The sequence below is a fragment of the Salmo salar genome, chromosome 09 (assembly GCF_965601325.2).
Source record: "Salmo salar chromosome 09, fSalSal1, whole genome shotgun sequence".
NCBI lineage: Eukaryota > Metazoa > Chordata > Actinopteri > Salmoniformes > Salmonidae > Salmo > Salmo salar.
The window spans coordinates 78,080,716-78,101,873 of record NC_138299.1 but is presented as its reverse complement, the minus strand read 5'-3'; the positions used below and the strand labels follow the sequence as shown (position 1 = coordinate 78,101,873).

The 21,158-nt window shown below is 42.5% G+C and overlaps 3 protein-coding genes and 4 pseudogenes across 3 annotated transcripts; all 7 read right to left on the bottom strand.

Moving 5' to 3' along the window:
- Positions 1–261: 261 nt before the first annotated feature.
- LOC123744792 (protocadherin alpha-8 pseudogene) lies at positions 262–2,833 on the bottom strand (annotated as a pseudogene).
- Positions 2,834–3,202: 369 nt separating this feature from the next.
- On the bottom strand, positions 3,203–5,740 carry LOC145857948 (protocadherin alpha-3). The gene has a single exon (XM_082955507.1). It carries the CDS (start codon positions 5,597–5,599, stop codon positions 3,203–3,205), a length of 2,397 nt encoding a protein of 798 aa, XP_082811633.1. The 5' UTR covers positions 5,600–5,740.
- Positions 5,741–6,199: 459 nt separating this feature from the next.
- LOC145857947 (protocadherin alpha-8 pseudogene) lies at positions 6,200–9,011 on the bottom strand (annotated as a pseudogene).
- A 375-nt stretch (positions 9,012–9,386) lies between these two features.
- Positions 9,387–11,958, bottom strand: LOC123744790 (protocadherin alpha-8 pseudogene; annotated as a pseudogene).
- A 369-nt stretch (positions 11,959–12,327) lies between these two features.
- On the bottom strand, positions 12,328–14,865 carry LOC123744789 (protocadherin alpha-3-like). Its single transcript, XM_045724978.2, has one exon. The coding sequence runs from the start codon at positions 14,722–14,724 to the stop codon at positions 12,328–12,330; it is 2,397 nt and encodes a 798-aa protein (XP_045580934.2). The 5' UTR covers positions 14,725–14,865.
- A 459-nt stretch (positions 14,866–15,324) lies between these two features.
- LOC123744788 (protocadherin alpha-8 pseudogene) lies at positions 15,325–18,136 on the bottom strand (annotated as a pseudogene).
- A 375-nt stretch (positions 18,137–18,511) lies between these two features.
- Positions 18,512–21,074, bottom strand: LOC106596336 (protocadherin alpha-8). Its single transcript, XM_045723953.2, has one exon. The coding sequence runs from the start codon at positions 20,903–20,905 to the stop codon at positions 18,512–18,514; it is 2,394 nt and encodes a 797-aa protein (XP_045579909.1). The 5' UTR covers positions 20,906–21,074.
- Between the last annotated feature and the right edge of the window lie 84 nt (positions 21,075–21,158).

Below are 21,158 nucleotides of genomic sequence, written 5' to 3'. Positions count from 1 at the left end.
CCATCCACAATTATATGAGCTCCGAGAGATTACAAACCAATAAATATGCATACATTAGCTATCAAATAACGAGTACAAATGGAGATGGAAGGTGAGTAGATACATAGCAAAATAACAGAAAACGCAGGTATGGTAGTAGTCTAGCGTGATCTCTCCAACTAATGAAGGGAGCTTGAAGTTCAGCACCATGGACAGAAACCACGGCAGCTAGTTTGCCTACGTACATTAGCCACGGACCAAACATGATCAAAACAAAATACATTATGGATTGTAAAGGTTAGGGTAAGTTCTTACCTCTCCAGAAGCTCTCCTCCTGTGGTCAGGTACCACTAGAGTATTCCCATTGCTGCCCGGGACTATAGTAGAACCTATACTCATTCTGGGTCCAACTAACATGTACCGTTTGTCTCCGGATCTGTACTGGATGCTGTGGCACAGTGTCCCGTCGTAATTCACATCTTGTAAATACTTGGAGGAATCGTCTGGGGCTTTGGAGCACTGCATTACAATCAACACGATGATACTGATGATAAAAAGTGCTGAAACTGACCCCAAAGTGATGATCAAATAAAATGTAACGCTGTTCTCCTCCTCGTCTTTTACTGCGCTTTTAACATCAGAAGCTGCAAAACCCTCTTTGGGCTCCACAACGTTGATAATAACAGTAGCTGTTGCTGAGAGTGAAACGTTCCCATTGTCTTTTACCAGTATGACCAGTTTATGCTCAGCCTCGTCTGTCTCTGTGAATGACCGAAGTGTCCTTATCTGTCCTGTATAGCGGTCCAAAGCAAAGAGACTGTGGTCAGTAACTTCCTGTAGTGAAAATAACAACCAGCCGTTATATCCTATATCAGCGTCATAGGCTCTCACTTTAGTCACCAAATGGCCTGCGTTCACATTGCGGGGAATCTCCTCCACACCTTCAGCGGAACCGTTAGCGCTGACTGGATACAAGATCACTGGAGCGTTGTCGTTCTGATCCAGAATGAACACGTTTATTGTGACGTTGCTGCTTAGTGACGGAATTCCAGAGTCTGTAGCTACAACTTGGAATTGGAACGTTTTGAGGGTTTCAAAGTCAAAGCTTTTTAGAGCGGAAATATATCCATTATCAGAATTGATATTCAAGAAAGATGCCATATCGTTCTGTATCCCTTCTCCTCTAATTATGTGATATGAAATAGCAGCATTTTCATTCAAGTCTTTATCAAAGGCGGTTACAGCGAATATGGATGCACCAGGGGCGTTATTTTCCACTAAGTAGAGCTCAATAGGGTTTTGGGAGAATTCTGGGCTGTTATCGTTCACATCTGATATCTGGACGCTCAGAGTTTTGAATGTGGACAGAGGAGGCTGACCACAGTCAGTGGCTGTTATTGTGATGTCATAATGGGACACGAGTTCTCGATCTAAACGTCCTTTTGTGACTATAGAATATACGTTTTCTTTATATGATGGCTTCAATTCAAAAGGTATATTTTCTGATATACTTGAAATCACTTTAGCATTAATACCGGAGTCTTTATCTGTGACACTGATGAGAGAAATAACAGTTCCTGGTTTGGACTCTTCAGACACCGTATTAGAGAGGGATGTAACATCAATTTCTGGCTCATTGTCATTGATATCGATTATCTTTATGACCACTCTACATTCCACAGTCAGCGGAGGTTGTCCTTTGTCCGAGGCCTGAACATCTAGTTTATACACCTCTGTGTCCTCGAAGTCCACTTCACCTTTAACTCTAATGTCTCCAGTTAGCCTATCCAGTTCAAAAATATCATAGACTTTTCTCCTTAAGGTTTTACCCAGGCTGAACTCAACCTCACTATTACTTCCTTCATCTGGATCAGTTGCATTTACTCTAATAACAACTGTACCAACTCCAACGTTTTCTTGTATCCTAACATTATATGTATCCTGACTAAAGACGGGACGGTTGTCATTACTATCTAGAACAACAATTGTAACATTTAGAGTTCCTAATCTTTGAGGATTACCTCCATCTATCGATGTTAGGAGAAGAGTGTGTTTTACTTGTTGTTCCCTGTCCAGTGACTTCTTTAAAACTAAAAAGGGTATTTTGTCCTCGTCGCTTTGCCGCACATCGATTTCAAAATGATCGTTAGACGTTATTTTATAGGTATGAACTGAATTCATCCCAACATCAGGATCACGAGCTGCATGTAATTGGAACCGTGTACCTGGAGGGGTATGCTCAGCTATCTCAAATTTCTGTTCCTTTTCTGGGAAATTAGGTGAATTATCATTCACATCTGTGATTTCTACAGCTACATAATGGACTTCTAGCGGGGTTTCAACGACTATTTTAAGGTCTATCAAGCACACGCCAGTGCCATCACAGAGCTCCTCTCTGTCGATATTCTTATGAACATACAAGACGCCATTGTTCTGATTTATCTGGAAAAGAGCGTCATTAGATCCAGAAACGATACGAAACCGCCTCTCCACCAAAGTACTGACGGCAAGACCCAAATCCTTAGCAACATTTCCAACAACGGATCCTTCTTTCACCTCCTCTGGAATAGAGTACCTTATCTGAGCCGAAACCTGCTCCACGAAGCACAGCAGCAAAGAGAAACGCAGAGCAACCCACCAGTACTCCCATCTGCGCCTTTGTTCTCCGTCTCCCATCGTGAAATACACAATTATGCACAATCCTCAATGAAAGAAAATCGAATCCTAATATTCAGATAAACAACTCGTTATTATCCATACTGTATCCAATATTTCAGCACCGGAAAAGAATACGGTTCTCTCTGTCCAACATATCAGGGTTTTCGGATGTCTGCTCAGCTCTCTCTAGAACAAACCAAATCAGATAAAAGCAGAACAAAACAGCCCAGAGAGGGGCAGGCCCTATAGTACATAGCACAAGACTGTATCTTTGTGCTATACTGGCACCCTGTGGGCTGGGATTCCATCCACAATTATATGAGCTCCGAGAGATTACAAACCAATAAATATGCATACATTAGCTATCAAATAACGAGTACAAATGGAGATGGAAGGTGAGTAGATACATAGCAAAATAACAGAAAACGCAGGTATGGTAGTAGTCTAGCGTGATCTCTCCAACTAATGAAGGGAGCTTGAAGTTCAGCACCATGGACAGAAACCACGGCAGCTAGTTTGCCTACGTACATTAGCCACGGACCAAACATGATCAAAACAAAATACATTATGGATTGTAAAGGTTAGGGTAAGTTCTTACCTCTCCAGAAGCTCTCCTCCTGTGGTCAGGTACCACTAGAGTATTCCCATTGCTGCCCGGGACTATAGTAGAACCTATACTCATTCTGGGTCCAACTAACATGTACCGTTTGTCTCCGGATCTGTACTGGATGCTGTGGCACAGTGTCCCGTCGTAATTCACATCTTGTAAATACTTGGAGGAATCGTCTGGGGCTTTGGAGCACTGCATTACAATCAACACGATGATACTGATGATAAAAAGTGCTGAAACTGACCCCAAAGTGATGATCAAATAAAATGTAACGCTGTTCTCCTCCTCGTCTTTTACTGCGCTTTTAACATCAGAAGCTGCAAAAGCCTCTTTGGGCTCCACAACGTTGATAATCACAGTAGCTGTTGCTGAGAGTGAAACGTTCCCATTGTCTTTTACCAGTATGACCAGTTTATGCTCAGCCTCGTCTGTCTCTGTGAATGACCGAAGTGTCCTTATCTGTCCTGTATAGCGGTCCAAAGCAAAGAGACTGTGGTCAGTAACTTCCTGTAGTGAAAATAACAACCAGCCGTTATATCCTATATCAGCGTCATAGGCTCTCACTTTAGTCACCAAATGGCCTGCGTTCACATTGCGGGGAATCTCCTCCACACCTTCAGCGGAACCGTTAGCGCTGACTGGATACAGGATCACTGGAGCGTTGTCGTTCTGATCCAGAATGAACACGTTTATTGTGACGTTGCTGCTTAGTGACGGAATTCCAGAGTCTGTAGCTACAACTTGGAATTGGAACGTTTTGAGGGTTTCAAAGTCAAAGCTTTTTAGAGCGGAAATATGTCCATTATCAGAATTGATATTCAAGAAAGATGCCATATCGTTCTGTATCCCTTCTCCTCTAATTATGTGATATGAAATAGCAGCATTTTCATTCAAGTCTTTATCAAAGGCGGTTACAGCGAATATGGATGCACCAGGGGCGTTATTTTCCACTAAGTAGAGCTCAATAGGGTTTTGGGAGAATTCTGGGCTGTTATCGTTCACATCTGATATCTGGACGCTCAGAGTTTTGAATGTGGACAGAGGAGGCTGACCACAGTCAGTGGCTGTTATTGTGATGTCATAATGGGACACGAGTTCTCTGTCTAAACGACCCTTTGTGACGACAGAATATACGTTTTCTTTATATGATGGCTTTAACTCAAATGGCACGTCTTCAGATATACTAGCAAGCACTTTACCATTAATACCAGAATCTTTATCTGTGACACTGATGAGAGAAATAACAGTTCCTGGTTTAGAAACTTCAGACACCGTATTAGAGAGGGATGTTACACCAATAGATGGTTTATTATCATTTACATCAGTTATCTTTATAATAACTCGACAATCAACAGTCAGTGGAGGTTGTCCTTTATCAGACGCCTCTATATTTAACCTGTACACCTCATTATCCTCGAAATCTACTGGACCTTTAACCCGAATATCTCCAGTAAGGCTATCCAGTTCAAATATGTCATATACTCCACGCTTTAAATTCCTACCAAGCGTATATTCAACTTCTCCATTTGATCCATGGTCTGTATCAGTTGCGTTAACGCTTACTACAATCCTACCGATATCAGCATTTTCCTGTAACGTCACTGAGTAGACGTCTTGGCTACATACAGGTTGATTATCATTTGTATCAAGGACTGTGACAGTGATGTTCAGAGTACCTGTTCTAGGCGGATTCCCCCCATCCAATGCTCTCAATAATAATACATGTTTGGTCTTCTGTTCCCTATCTAAGGCTTTCTGTAAAACCAAAAAAGGGATTTTATCACCTTCCCCGCTATCTCGCAGCTCTAAATCAAAATGCTCGTTTTGATTTAATTTATAGGTACGTACTGAATTTATTCCATAGTCCAAATCACGCGCAGTCTGGAGTTCAAAACGAGCCCCTGGCAGTTTATTCTCAGCTATTTTGACGTGTATATCTTTCTCGGAGAAGCTGGGGGTATGGTCGTTAATGTCTGTTATTTCTACACCTACATAATGGACTTCTAACGGGTTTTCAACAATGATCTCTAGATCTATCACACATGCAACATTTCCGACACAAAGCTCCTCTCTGTCAATATTCTTATGAACATACAAGACGCCATTGTTCTGATTTATCTGGAAAAGAGCGTCATTAGATCCAGAAACGATACGAAACCGCCTCTCCACCAAAGTACTGACGGCAAGACCCAAATCCTTAGCAACATTTCCAACAACGGATCCCTCTTTCACCTCCTCTGGAATAGAGTACCTTATCTGAGCCGAAACCTGCTCCACGAAGCACAGCAGCAAAGAGAAACGCAGAGCAACCCACCAGTACTCCCATCTGCGCCTTTGTCCTGCGTCTTCCATCGTTAAATAGAAAATGAAACACAATTCCTCAATGAAAAAAATCCAATGCTGAAGATCAGATGGCCAACGGGTTTCTATCCACACTTTCTCCAATGTTTCATCAGCGAAATAGAACACAATCCTTTATGCCTATCGTCTTGTTCTAATGTCAGCCCCGACCTATGTATGGAACAAAACAACCCAGAGAGGGGCAGGGCCTATTCTACAAAGCACCAGTTAGTCTCCTTGTGTTATACTGACACCCAGCGCTCCGTGCTCCTGTTTACCGCCGTAGAATGCATTGTTTTCTACATACATTTGGTTGTGACTATTTGTATTGATAAAAGCCCCAGTTGCATTGGGTCCATTTTTTCATTTAACCGTTATTTAACTAGGCAAATCCGTTAAGAACGAATTCTTATTTACAATGATGGCCTACCCCGGCCAAACCCGGATGACGCTAGGCCAATTGTGCACCGCCCTATGGGACTCTCAATCACGGCCGGATGTAATACAGCCGGGATTCGAACCAGGACGCTGCGCCACTCGGGGGCACATAGCAATGTAAAAGGGTGAGGAAAGGTCGAGGAAGAATATAAAATGGTATGGAACAGTAGGCTACTAAGATGATGTAGAGGACTGGCCAACACACTTAAAAAGGAAGAGAAGGCAACAACACGCGTTCAACGGAAAACAATGAATGTACAATTCAGCACCACTAGAGAAGACCTCAACCGCACCAGCCATTATGCACAGAAATGCCGTTTGTAGACAAATGAGTGTTGCTGGGGCCTGGTTATGACTCGTCAACTATTTTAAGGGAGGTATCATCATATTTCCCAAACACCCATATAGGCCAAAAACAAACACATAAGATTATAAATATATAGCGCTTACCTCTCCAGAAGCTCTCCTCCTGTGGTCAGGTACCACTAGAGTATTCCCATTGCTGCCCGGGACTATAGTAGAACCTATACTCATTCTGGGTCCAACTAACATGTACCGTTTGTCTCCGGATCTGTACTGGATGCTGTGGCACAGTGTCCCGTCGTAATTCACATCTTGTAAATACTTGGAGGAATCGTCTGGGGCTTTGGAGCACTGCATTACAATCAACACGATGATACTGATGATAAAAAGTGCTGAAACTGACCCCAAAGTGATGATCAAATAAAATGTAACGCTGTTCTCCTCCTCGTCTTTTACTGCGCTTTTAACATCAGAAGCTGCAAAAGCCTCTTTGGGCTCCACAACGTTGATAATCACAGTAGCTGTTGCTGAGAGTGAAACGTTCCCATTGTCTTTTACCAGTATGACCAGTTTATGCTCAGCCTCGTCTGTCTCTGTGAATGACCGAAGTGTCCTTATCTGTCCTGTATAGCGGTCCAAAGCAAAGAGACTGTGGTCAGTAACTTCCTGTAGTGAAAATAACAACCAGCCGTTATATCCTATATCAGCGTCATAGGCTCTCACTTTAGTCACCAAATGGCCTGCGTTCACATTGCGGGGAATCTCCTCCACACCTTCAGCGGAACCGTTAGCGCTGACTGGATACAAGATCACTGGAGCGTTGTCGTTCTGATCCAGAATGAACACGTTTATTGTGACGTTGCTGCTTAGTGACGGAATTCCAGAGTCTGTAGCTACAATTTGGAATTGGAACGTTTTGATGGTTTCAAAGTCAAAGCTTTTTAGCGCGTAAATGTTACCATCATCAGAATTTATATTCAAGAAAGATGTCATATCGTTTTGTGTCCCTTCTCCTCTAACAATGTGATATGAAATAGCAGCATTTTCATTCAAGTCTTTATCTGTGGCGCTTACAGAGAATATGGATGCACCACGGGGGTTATTCTCTAGTAAATACAGTTCAAGAGGGTTTGGGGAGAATTCTGGGCTGTTGTCGTTCACATCTGATATCTGGATGCTCAGAGTTTTGAATGTGGACAGAGGAGGCTGACCACAGTCAGTGGCTGTTATTGTGATGTCATAATGGGACACGAGTTCTCGATCTAATCGCCCTTTTGTGACGACAGAATATACATTGTCCTGAAATGATGGTTTTAATTCAAATGGGACGTCCTCGGATATTGTTAATAGGACTTTGCCGTTGTTACCGGAGTCTGTATCCGTTACGCTAATGAGAGATATGACTGTTCCAGACTTTGAGTCCTCGGATATCATGTTAGACAGTGACGTCACCTCTATTTCTGGTTTATTGTCGTTTACATCCGTTATCTTGATGACAACTCTACAGTCGACTGATAGTGGGGGTTGTCCTTTGTCAAAGGCTTGCACTGTTAATTTGTAAACCTCATTCTCTTCAAAGTCTACTGGACCTATGACACGAATTTCACCAGTAAGACTGTTCAAATTAAATATGTCATGAACTTTGCGCTTTATGTTTCTACCAAGTGCATATTCAACTTCACCATTTTGACCTTCGTCTGTGTCAGTGGCGTTTATGTTTAAAACGGTTGTTCCAATAGGTGCATTTTCCTGGATAGTAACAGAATAGATATCTTTACCACAAACGGGTCGATTGTCATTGACATCAACAACTGTAACCGTAATATTTAGAGTACCCGATCTCGGAGGATTGGCTCCATCTATTGCTGTTAAAATGAATGCGTGGTTTGTGTTTTGTTCTCTATCAATACCCTTCCTTAAGATTAAAAACGGAACTTTGTCTTCGTCTCCATTATCAATTAATTCCAATTCGAAATGAGGATTACTACTTAATACGTACATGCGCACAGAGTTCAATCCAACATCTGCATCCCGTGCGGTCTGGAGTTCAAAGCGCGTATCAGAAAGGGCATTTTCCGCTATCTCTAAGTGCAGATCCTTTTCAGTAAAACTGGGCGAGTGATCATTAACATCCGTTATTTCTACACCAACATAATGAATCTCTAAAGGGTTTTCAACAGCGATTTTCAGGTTTATCAGACAAGCGTCAGTGCCATCACAGAGCTCCTCTCTGTCGATATTCTTATGAACATACAAGACGCCATTGTTCTGATTTATCTGGAAAAGAGCGTCATTAGATCCAGAAACGATACGAAACCGCCTCTCCACCAAAGTACTGACGGCAAGACCCAAATCCTTAGCAACATTTCCAACAACGGATCCCTCTTTCACCTCCTCTGGAATAGAGTACCTTATCTGAGCCGAAACCTGCTCCACGAAGCACAGCAGCAAAGAGAAACGCAGAGCAACCCACCAGTACTCCCATATGCGCCTTTGTTCTCCGTCTCCCATCGTGAAATACACAATTATGCACAATCCTCAATGAAAGAAAATCGAATCCTAATATTCAGATAAACAACTCGTTATTATCCATACTGTATCCAATATTTCAGCACCGGAAAAGAATACGGTTCTCTCTGTCCAACATATCAGGGTTTTCGGATGTCTGCTCAGCTCTCTCTAGAACAAACCAAATCAGATAAAAGCAGAACAAAACAGCCCAGAGAGGGGCAGGCCCTATAGTACATAGCACAAGACTGTATCTTTGTGCTATACTGGCACCCTGTGGGCTGGGATTCCATCCACAATTATATGAGCTCCGAGAGATTACAAACCAATAAATATGCATACATTAGCTATCAAATAACGAGTACAAATGGAGATGGAAGGTGAGTAGATACATAGCAAAATAACAGAAAACGCAGGTATGGTAGTAGTCTAGCGTGATCTCTCCAACTAATGAAGGGAGCTTGAAGTTCAGCACCATGGACAGAAACCACGGCAGCTAGTTTGCCTACGTACATTAGCCACGGACCAAACATGATCAAAACAAAATACATTATGGATTGTAAAGGTTAGGGTAAGTTCTTACCTCTCCAGAAGCTCTCCTCCTGTGGTCAGGTACCACTAGAGTATTCCCATTGCTGCCCGGGACTATAGTAGAACCTATACTCATTCTGGGTCCAACTAACATGTACCGTTTGTCTCCGGATCTGTACTGGATGCTGTGGCACAGTGTCCCGTCGTAATTCACATCTTGTAAATACTTGGAGGAATCGTCTGGGGCTTTGGAGCACTGCATTACAATCAACACGATGATACTGATGATAAAAAGTGCTGAAACTGACCCCAAAGTGATGATCAAATAAAATGTAACGCTGTTCTCCTCCTCGTCTTTTACTGCGCTTTTAACATCAGAAGCTGCAAAAGCCTCTTTGGGCTCCACAACGTTGATAATCACAGTAGCTGTTGCTGAGAGTGAAACGTTCCCATTGTCTTTTACCAGTATGACCAGTTTATGCTCAGCCTCGTCTGTCTCTGTGAATGACCGAAGTGTCCTTATCTGTCCTGTATAGCGGTCCAAAGCAAAGAGACTGTGGTCAGTAACTTCCTGTAGTGAAAATAACAACCAGCCGTTATATCCTATATCAGCGTCATAGGCTCTCACTTTAGTCACCAAATGGCCTGCGTTCACATTGCGGGGAATCTCCTCCACACCTTCAGCGGAACCGTTAGCGCTGACTGGATACAGGATCACTGGAGCGTTGTCGTTCTGATCCAGAATGAACACGTTTATTGTGACGTTGCTGCTTAGTGACGGAATTCCAGAGTCTGTAGCTACAACTTGGAATTGGAACGTTTTGAGGGTTTCAAAGTCAAAGCTTTTTAGAGCGGAAATATATCCATTATCAGAATTGATATTCAAGAAAGATGCCATATCGTTCTGTATCCCTTCTCCTCTAATTATGTGATATGAAATAGCAGCATTTTCATTCAAGTCTTTATCAAAGGCGGTTACAGCGAATATGGATGCACCAGGGGCGTTATTTTCCACTAAGTAGAGCTCAATAGGGTTTTGGGAGAATTCTGGGCTGTTATCGTTCACATCTGATATCTGGACGCTCAGAGTTTTGAATGTGGACAGAGGAGGCTGACCACAGTCAGTGGCTGTTATTGTGATGTCATAATGGGACACGAGTTCTCGATCTAAACGTCCTTTTGTGACTATAGAATATACGTTTTCTTTATATGATGGCTTCAATTCAAAAGGTATATTTTCTGATATACTTGAAATCACTTTAGCATTAATACCGGAGTCTTTATCTGTGACACTGATGAGAGAAATAACAGTTCCTGGTTTGGACTCTTCAGACACCGTATTAGAGAGGGATGTAACATCAATTTCTGGCTCATTGTCATTGATATCGATTATCTTTATGACCACTCTACATTCCACAGTCAGCGGAGGTTGTCCTTTGTCCGAGGCCTGAACATCTAGTTTATACACCTCTGTGTCCTCGAAGTCCACTTCACCTTTAACTCTAATGTCTCCAGTTAGCCTATCCAGTTCAAAAATATCATAGACTTTTCTCCTTAAGGTTTTACCCAGGCTGAACTCAACCTCACTATTACTTCCTTCATCTGGATCAGTTGCATTTACTCTAATAACAACTGTACCAACTCCAACGTTTTCTTGTATCCTAACATTATATGTATCCTGACTAAAGACGGGACGGTTGTCATTACTATCTAGAACAACAATTGTAACATTTAGAGTTCCTAATCTTTGAGGATTACCTCCATCTATCGATGTTAGGAGAAGAGTGTGTTTTACTTGTTGTTCCCTGTCCAGTGACTTCTTTAAAACTAAAAAGGGTATTTTGTCCTCGTCGCTTTGCCGCACATCGATTTCAAAATGATCGTTAGACGTTATTTTATAGGTATGAACTGAATTCATCCCAACATCAGGATCACGAGCTGCATGTAATTGGAACCGTGTACCTGGAGGGGTATGCTCAGCTATCTCAAATTTCTGTTCCTTTTCTGGGAAATTAGGTGAATTATCATTCACATCTGTGATTTCTACAGCTACATAATGGACTTCTAGCGGGGTTTCAACGACTATTTTAAGGTCTATCAAGCACACGCCAGTGCCATCACAGAGCTCCTCTCTGTCGATATTCTTATGAACATACAAGACGCCATTGTTCTGATTTATCTGGAAAAGAGCGTCATTAGATCCAGAAACGATACGAAACCGCCTCTCCACCAAAGTACTGACGGCAAGACCCAAATCCTTAGCAACATTTCCAACAACGGATCCTTCTTTCACCTCCTCTGGAATAGAGTACCTTATCTGAGCCGAAACCTGCTCCACGAAGCACAGCAGCAAAGAGAAACGCAGAGCAACCCACCAGTACTCCCATCTGCGCCTTTGTTCTCCGTCTCCCATCGTGAAATACACAATTATGCACAATCCTCAATGAAAGAAAATCGAATCCTAATATTCAGATAAACAACTCGTTATTATCCATACTGTATCCAATATTTCAGCACCGGAAAAGAATACGGTTCTCTCTGTCCAACATATCAGGGTTTTCGGATGTCTGCTCAGCTCTCTCTAGAACAAACCAAATCAGATAAAAGCAGAACAAAACAGCCCAGAGAGGGGCAGGCCCTATAGTACATAGCACAAGACTGTATCTTTGTGCTATACTGGCACCCTGTGGGCTGGGATTCCATCCACAATTATATGAGCTCCGAGAGATTACAAACCAATAAATATGCATACATTAGCTATCAAATAACGAGTACAAATGGAGATGGAAGGTGAGTAGATACATAGCAAAATAACAGAAAACGCAGGTATGGTAGTAGTCTAGCGTGATCTCTCCAACTAATGAAGGGAGCTTGAAGTTCAGCACCATGGACAGAAACCACGGCAGCTAGTTTGCCTACGTACATTAGCCACGGACCAAACATGATCAAAACAAAATACATTATGGATTGTAAAGGTTAGGGTAAGTTCTTACCTCTCCAGAAGCTCTCCTCCTGTGGTCAGGTACCACTAGAGTATTCCCATTGCTGCCCGGGACTATAGTAGAACCTATACTCATTCTGGGTCCAACTAACATGTACCGTTTGTCTCCGGATCTGTACTGGATGCTGTGGCACAGTGTCCCGTCGTAATTCACATCTTGTAAATACTTGGAGGAATCGTCTGGGGCTTTGGAGCACTGCATTACAATCAACACGATGATACTGATGATAAAAAGTGCTGAAACTGACCCCAAAGTGATGATCAAATAAAATGTAACGCTGTTCTCCTCCTCGTCTTTTACTGCGCTTTTAACATCAGAAGCTGCAAAAGCCTCTTTGGGCTCCACAACGTTGATAATAACAGTAGCTGTTGCTGAGAGTGAAACGTTCCCATTGTCTTTTACCAGTATGACCAGTTTATGCTCAGCCTCGTCTGTCTCTGTGAATGACCGAAGTGTCCTTATCTGTCCTGTATAGCGGTCCAAAGCAAAGAGACTGTGGTCAGTAATTTCCTGCAGTGAAAATAACAACCAGCCGTTATATCCTATATCAGCGTCATAGGCTCTCACTTTAGTCACCAAATGGCCTGCGTTCACATTGCGGGGAATCTCCTCCACACCTTCAGCGGAACCGTTAGCGCTGACTGGATACAGGATCACTGGAGCGTTGTCGTTCTGATCCAGAATGAACACGTTTATTGTGACGTTGCTGCTTAATGACGGAATTCCAGAGTCTGTAGCTACAACTTGGAATTGGAACGTTTTGAGGGTTTCAAAGTCAAAGCTTTTTAGAGCGGAAATATGTCCATTATCAGAATTGATATTCAAGAAAGATGCCATATCGTTCTGTATCCCTTCTCCTCTAATTATGTGATATGAAATAGCAGCATTTTCATTCAAGTCTTTATCAAAGGCGGTTACAGCGAATATGGATGCACCAGGGGCGTTATTTTCCACTAAGTAGAGCTCAATAGGGTTTTGGGAGAATTCTGGGCTGTTATCGTTCACATCTGATATCTGGACGCTCAGAGTTTTGAATGTGGACAGAGGAGGCTGACCACAGTCAGTGGCTGTTATTGTGATGTCATAATGGGACACGAGTTCTCTGTCTAAACGACCCTTTGTGACGACAGAATATACGTTTTCTTTATATGATGGCTTTAACTCAAATGGCACGTCTTCAGATATACTAGCAAGCACTTTACCATTAATACCAGAATCTTTATCTGTGACACTGATGAGAGAAATAACAGTTCCTGGTTTAGAAACTTCAGACACCGTATTAGAGAGGGATGTTACACCAATAGATGGTTTATTATCATTTACATCAGTTATCTTTATAATAACTCGACAATCAACAGTCAGTGGAGGTTGTCCTTTATCAGACGCCTCTATATTTAACCTGTACACCTCATTATCCTCGAAATCTACTGGACCTTTAACCCGAATATCTCCAGTAAGGCTATCCAGTTCAAATATGTCATATACTCCACGCTTTAAATTCCTACCAAGCGTATATTCAACTTCTCCATTTGATCCATGGTCTGTATCAGTTGCGTTAACGCTTACTACAATCCTACCGATATCAGCATTTTCCTGTAACGTCACTGAGTAGACGTCTTGGCTACATACAGGTTGATTATCATTTGTATCAAGGACTGTGACAGTGATGTTCAGAGTACCTGTTCTAGGCGGATTCCCCCCATCCAATGCTCTCAATAATAATACATGTTTGGTCTTCTGTTCCCTATCTAAGGCTTTCTGTAAAACCAAAAAAGGGATTTTATCACCTTCCCCGCTATCTCGCAGCTCTAAATCAAAATGCTCGTTTTGATTTAATTTATAGGTACGTACTGAATTTATTCCATAGTCCAAATCACGCGCAGTCTGGAGTTCAAAACGAGCCCCTGGCAGTTTATTCTCAGCTATTTTGACGTGTATATCTTTCTCGGAGAAGCTGGGGGTATGGTCGTTAATGTCTGTTATTTCTACACCTACATAATGGACTTCGAACGGGTTTTCAACAATGATCTCTAGATCTATCACACATGCAACATTTCCGACACAAAGCTCCTCTCTGTCAATATTCTTATGAACATACAAGACGCCATTGTTCTGATTTATCTGGAAAAGAGCGTCATTAGATCCAGAAACGATACGAAACCGCCTCTCCACCAAAGTACTGACGGCAAGACCCAAATCCTTAGCAACATTTCCAACAACGGATCCCTCTTTCACCTCCTCTGGAATAGAGTACCTTATCTGAGCCGAAACCTGCTCCACGAAGCACAGCAGCAAAGAGAAACGCAGAGCAACCCACCAGTACTCCCATCTGCGCCTTTGTCCTGCGTCTTCCATCGTTAAATAGAAAATGAAACACAATTCCTCAATGAAAAAAATCCAATGCTGAAGATCAGATGGCCAACGGGTTTCTATCCACACTTTCTCCAATGTTTCATCAGCGAAATAGAACACAATCCTTTATGCCTATCGTCTTGTTCTAATGTCAGCCCCGACCTATGTATGGAACAAAACAACCCAGAGAGGGGCAGGGCCTATTCTACAAAGCACCAGTTAGTCTCCTTGTGTTATACTGACACCCAGCGCTCCGTGCTCCTGTTTACCGCCGTAGAATGCATTGTTTTCTACATACATTTGGTTGTGACTATTTGTATTGATAAAAGCCCCAGTTGCATTGGGTCCATTTTTTCATTTAACCGTTATTTAACTAGGCAAATCCGTTAAGAACGAATTCTTATTTACAATGATGGCCTACCCCGGCCAAACCCGGATGACGCTAGGCCAATTGTGCACCGCCCTATGGGACTCTCAATCACGGCCGGATGTAATACAGCCGGGATTCGAACCAGGACGCTGCGCCACTCGGGGGCACATAGCAATGTAAAAGGGTGAGGAAAGGTCGAGGAAGAATATAAAATGGTATGGAACAGTAGGCTACTAAGATGATGTAGAGGACTGGCCAACACACTTAAAAAGGAAGAGAAGGCAACAACACGCGTTCAACGGAAAACAATGAATGTACAATTCAGCACCACTAGAGAAGACCTCAACCGCACCAGCCATTATGCACAGAAATGCCGTTTGTAGACAAATGAGTGTTGCTGGGGCCTGGTTATGACTCGTCAACTATTTTAAGGGAGGTATCATCATATTTCCCAAACACCCATATAGGCCAAAAACAAACACATAAGATTATAAATATATAGCGCTTACCTCTCCAGAAGCTCTCCTCCTGTGGTCAGGTACCACTAGAGTATTCCCATTGCTGCCCGGGACTATAGTAGAACCTATACTCATTCTGGGTCCAACTAACATGTACCGTTTGTCTCCGGATCTGTACTGGATGCTGTGGCACAGTGTCCCGTCGTAATTCACATCTTGTAAATACTTGGAGGAATCGTCTGGGGCTTTGGAGCACTGCATTACAATCAACACGATGATACTGATGATAAAAAGTGCTGAAACTGACCCCAAAGTGATGATCAAATAAAATGTAACGCTGTTCTCCTCCTCGTCTTTTACTGCGCTTTTAACATCAGAAGCTGCAAAAGCCTCTTTGGGCTCCACAACGTTGATAATCACAGTAGCTGTTGCTGAGAGTGAAACGTTCCCATTGTCTTTTACCAGTATGACCAGTTTATGCTCAGCCTCGTCTGTCTCTGTGAATGACCGAAGTGTCCTTATCTGTCCTGTATAGCGGTCCAAAGCAAAGAGACTGTGGTCAGTAACTTCCTGTAGTGAAAATAACAACCAGCCGTTATATCCTATATCAGCGTCATAGGCTCTCACTTTAGTCACCAAATGGCCTGCGTTCACATTGCGGGGAATCTCCTCCACACCTTCAGCGGAACCGTTAGCGCTGACTGGATACAAGATCACTGGAGCGTTGTCGTTCTGATCCAGAATGAACACGTTTATTGTGACGTTGCTGCTTAGTGACGGAATTCCAGAGTCTGTAGCTACAACTTGGAATTGGAACGTTTTGATGGTTTCAAAGTCAAAGCTTTTTAGAGCGGAAATATATCCATCATCAGAATTTATATTCAAGAAAGATGTCATATCGTTTTGTGTCACTTCTCCTCTAACAATGTGATATGAAATAGCAGCATTTTCATTCAAGTCTTTATCTGTGGCGCTTACAGAGAATATGGATGCACCACGGGGGTTATTCTCTAGTAAATACAGTTCAAGAGGGTTTGGGGAGAATTCTGGGCTGTTGTCGTTCACATCTGATATCTGGATGCTCAGAGTTTTGAATGTGGACAGAGGAGGCTGACCACAGTCAGTGGCTGTTATTGTGATGTCATAATGGGACACGAGTTCTCGATCTAATCGCCCTTTTGTGACGACAGAATATACATTGTCCTGAAATGATGGTTTTAATTCAAATGGGACGTCCTCGGATATTGTTAATAGGACTTTGCCGTTGTTACCGGAGTCTGTATCCGTTACGCTAATGAGAGATATGACTGTTCCAGACTTTGAGTCCTCGGATATCATGTTAGACAGTGACGTCACCTCTATTTCTGGTTTATTGTCGTTTACATCCGTTATCTTGATGACAACTCTACAGTCGACTGATAGTGGGGGTTGTCCTTTGTCAAAGGCTTGCACTGTTAATTTGTAAACCTCATTCTCTTCAAAGTCTACTGGACCTATGACACGAATTTCACCAGTAAGACTGTTCAAATTAAATATGTCATGAACTTTGCGCTTTATGTTTCTACCAAGTGCATATTCAACTTCACCATTTTGACCTTCGTCTGTGTCAGTGGCGTTTATGTTTAAAACGGTTGTTCCAATAGGTGCATTTTCCTGGATAGTAACAGAATAGATATCTTTACCACAAACGGGTCGATTGTCATTGACATCAACAACTGTAACCGTAATATTTAGAGTACCCGATCTCGGAGGATTGGCTCCATCTATTGCTGTTAAAATGAATGCGTGGTTTGTGTTTTGTTCTCTATCAATACCCTTCCTTAAGATTAAAAACGGAACTTTGTCTTCGTCTCCATTATCAATTAATTCCAATTCGAAATGAGGATTACTACTTAATACGTACATGCGCACAGAGTTCAATCCAACATCTGCATCCCGTGCGGTCTGGAGTTCAAAGCGCGTATCAGAAAGGGCATTTTCCGCTATCTCTAAGTGCAGATCCTTTTCAGTAAAACTGGGCGAGTGATCATTAACATCCGTTATTTCTACACCAACATAATGAATCTCTAAAGGGTTTTCAACAGCGATTTTCAGGTTTATCAGACAAGCGTCAGTGCCATCACAGAGCTCCTCTCTGTCGATATTCTTATGAACATACAAGACGCCATTGTTCTGATTTATCTGGAAAAGAGCGTCATTAGATCCAGAAACGATACGAAACCGCCTCTCCACCAAAGTACTGACGGCAAGACCCAAATCCTTAGCAACATTTCCAACAACGGATCCCTCTTTCACCTCCTCTGGAATAGAGTACCTTATCTGAGCCGAAACCTGCTCCACGAAGCACAGCAGCAAAGAGAAACGCAGAGCAACCCACCAGTACTCCCATATGCGCCTTTGTTCTCCGTCTCCCATCGTGAAATACACAATTATGCACAATCCTCAATGAAAGAAAATCGAATCCTAATATTCAGATAAACAACTCGTTATTATCCATACTGTATCCAATATTTCAGCACCGGAAAAGAATACGGTTCTCTCTGTCCAACATATCAGGGTTTTCGGATGTCTGCTCAGCTCTCTCTAGAACAAACCAAATCAGATAAAAGCAGAACAAAACAGCCCAGAGAGGGGCAGGCCCTATAGTACATAGCACAAGACTGTATCTTTGTGCTATACTGGCACCCTGTGGGCTGGGATTCCATCCACAATTATATGAGCTCCGAGAGATTACAAACCAATAAATATGCATACATTAGCTATCAAATAACGAGTACAAATGGAGATGGAAGGTGAGTAGATACATAGCAAAATAACAGAAAACGCAGGTATGGTAGTAGTCTAGCGTGATCTCTCCAACTAATGAAGGGAGCTTGAAGTTCAGCACCATGGACAGAAACCACGGCAGCTAGTTTGCCTACGTACATTAGCCACGGACCAAACATGATCAAAACAAAATACATTATGGATTGTAAAGGTTAGGGTAAGTTCTTACCTCTCCAGAAGCTCTCCTCCTGTGGTCAGGTACCACTAGAGTATTCCCATTGCTGCCCGGGACTATAGTAGAACCTATACTCATTCTGGGTCCAACTAACATGTACCGTTTGTCTCCGGATCTGTACTGGATGCTGTGGCACAGTGTCCCGTCGTAATTCACATCTTGTAAATACTTGGAGGAATCGTCTGGGGCTTTGGAGCACTGCATTACAATCAACACGATGATACTGATGATAAAAAGTGCTGAAACTGACCCCAAAGTGATGATCAAATAAAATGTAACGCTGTTCTCCTCCTCGTCTTTTACTGCGCTTTTAACATCAGAAGCTGCAAAAGCCTCTTTGGGCTCCACAACGTTGATAATCACAGTAGCTGTTGCTGAGAGTGAAACGTTCCCATTGTCTTTTACCAGTATGACCAGTTTATGCTCAGCCTCGTCTGTCTCTGTGAATGACCGAAGTGTCCTTATCTGTCCTGTATAGCGGTCCAAAGCAAAGAGACTGTGGTCAGTAACTTCCTGTAGTGAAAATAACAACCAGCCGTTATATCCTATATCAGCGTCATAGGCTCTCACTTTAGTCACCAAATGGCCTGCGTTCACATTGCGGGGAATCTCCTCCACACCTTCAGCGGAACCGTTAGCGCTGACTGGATACAGGATCACTGGAGCGTTGTCGTTCTGATCCAGAATGAACACGTTTATTGTGACGTTGCTGCTTAGTGACGGAATTCCAGAGTCTGTAGCTACAACTTGGAATTGGAACGTTTTGAGGGTTTCAAAGTCAAAGCTTTTTAGAGCGGAAATATATCCATTATCAGAATTGATATTCAAGAAAGATGCCATATCGTTCTGTATCCCTTCTCCTCTAATTATGTGATATGAAATAGCAGCATTTTCATTCAAGTCTTTATCAAAGGCGGTTACAGCGAATATGGATGCACCAGGGGCGTTATTTTCCACTAAGTAGAGCTCAATAGGGTTTTGGGAGAATTCTGGGCTGTTATCGTTCACATCTGATATCTGGACGCTCAGAGTTTTGAATGTGGACAGAGGAGGCTGACCACAGTCAGTGGCTGTTATTGTGATGTCATAATGGGACACGAGTTCTCGATCTAAACGTCCTTTTGTGACTATAGAATATACGTTTTCTTTATATGATGGCTTCAATTCAAAAGGTATATTTTCTGATATACTTGAAATCACTTTAGCATTAATACCGGAGTCTTTATCTGTGACACTGATGAGAGAAATAACAGTTCCTGGTTTGGACTCTTCAGACACCGTATTAGAGAGGGATGTAACATCAATTTCTGGCTCATTGTCATTGATATCGATTATCTTTATGACCACTCTACATTCCACAGTCAGCGGAGGTTGTCCTTTGTCCGAGGCCTGAACATCTAGTTTATACACCTCTGTGTCCTCGAAGTCCACTTCACCTTTAACTCTAATGTCTCCAGTTAGCCTATCCAGTTCAAAAATATCATAGACTTTTCTCCTTAAGGTTTTACCCAGGCTGAACTCAACCTCACTATTACTTCCTTCATCTGGATCAGTTGCATTTACTCTAATAACAACTGTACCAACTCCAACGTTTTCTTGTATCCTAACATTATATGTATCCTGACTAAAGACGGGACGGTTGTCATTACTATCTAGAACAACAATTGTAACATTTAGAGTTCCTAATCTTTGAGGATTACCTCCATCTATCGATGTTAGGAGAAGAGTGTGTTTTACTTGTTGTTCCCTGTCCAGTGACTTCTTTAAAACTAAAAAGGGTATTTTGTCCTCGTCGCTTTGCCGCACATCGATTTCAAAATGATCGTTAGACGTTATTTTATAGGTATGAACTGAATTCATCCCAACATCAGGATCACGAGCTGCATGTAATTGGAACCGTGTACCTGGAGGGGTATGCTCAGCTATCTCAAATTTCTGTTCCTTTTCTGGGAAATTAGGTGAATTATCATTCACATCTGTGATTTCTACAGCTACATAATGGACTTCTAGCGGGGTTTCAACGACTATTTTAAGGTCTATCAAGCACACGCCAGTGCCATCACAGAGCTCCTCTCTGTCGATATTCTTATGAACATACAAGACGCCATTGTTCTGATTTATCTGGAAAAGAGCGTCATTAGATCCAGAAACGATACGAAACCGCCTCTCCACCAAAGTACTGACGGCAAGACCCAAATCCTTAGCAACATTTCCAACAACGGATCCTTCTTTCACCTCCTCTGGAATAGAGTACCTTATCTGAGCCGAAACCTGCTCCACGAAGCACAGCAGCAAAGAGAAACGCAGAGCAACCCACCAGTACTCCCATCTGCGCCTTTGTCCTCCGTCTCCCATCGTTAAACAGCGGGACAAAAACACTGTCCTCAATGAAAAAATACAATCCTACTGATCAGATGGCCAACTCGTAATGATCCATACTGAATCAAATGCTTCAGCACCGGAAAATAATACACCTATTATCTGACTATCGTATACACGTCTTGTTCGGGTGTCCACACCGGTCTCTGTGTGTGAAACAAAACAGCCCAGAGAGGGGTAGGGTCTAATCTACAAAGTACCAAACAGTCTCCTTATGTTACACTGACAC

Excerpts from the sequence above, each read along its gene's own strand:
- LOC145857948 (XM_082955507.1), bottom strand. The coding sequence starts at position 5,599 with ATGGAAGACGCAGGACAAAGGCGCAGATGGGAGTACTGGTGGGTTGCT.
- LOC123744789 (XM_045724978.2), bottom strand. The coding sequence starts at position 14,724 with ATGGAAGACGCAGGACAAAGGCGCAGATGGGAGTACTGGTGGGTTGCT.
- LOC106596336 (XM_045723953.2), bottom strand. The coding sequence starts at position 20,905 with ATGGGAGACGGAGGACAAAGGCGCAGATGGGAGTACTGGTGGGTTGCT.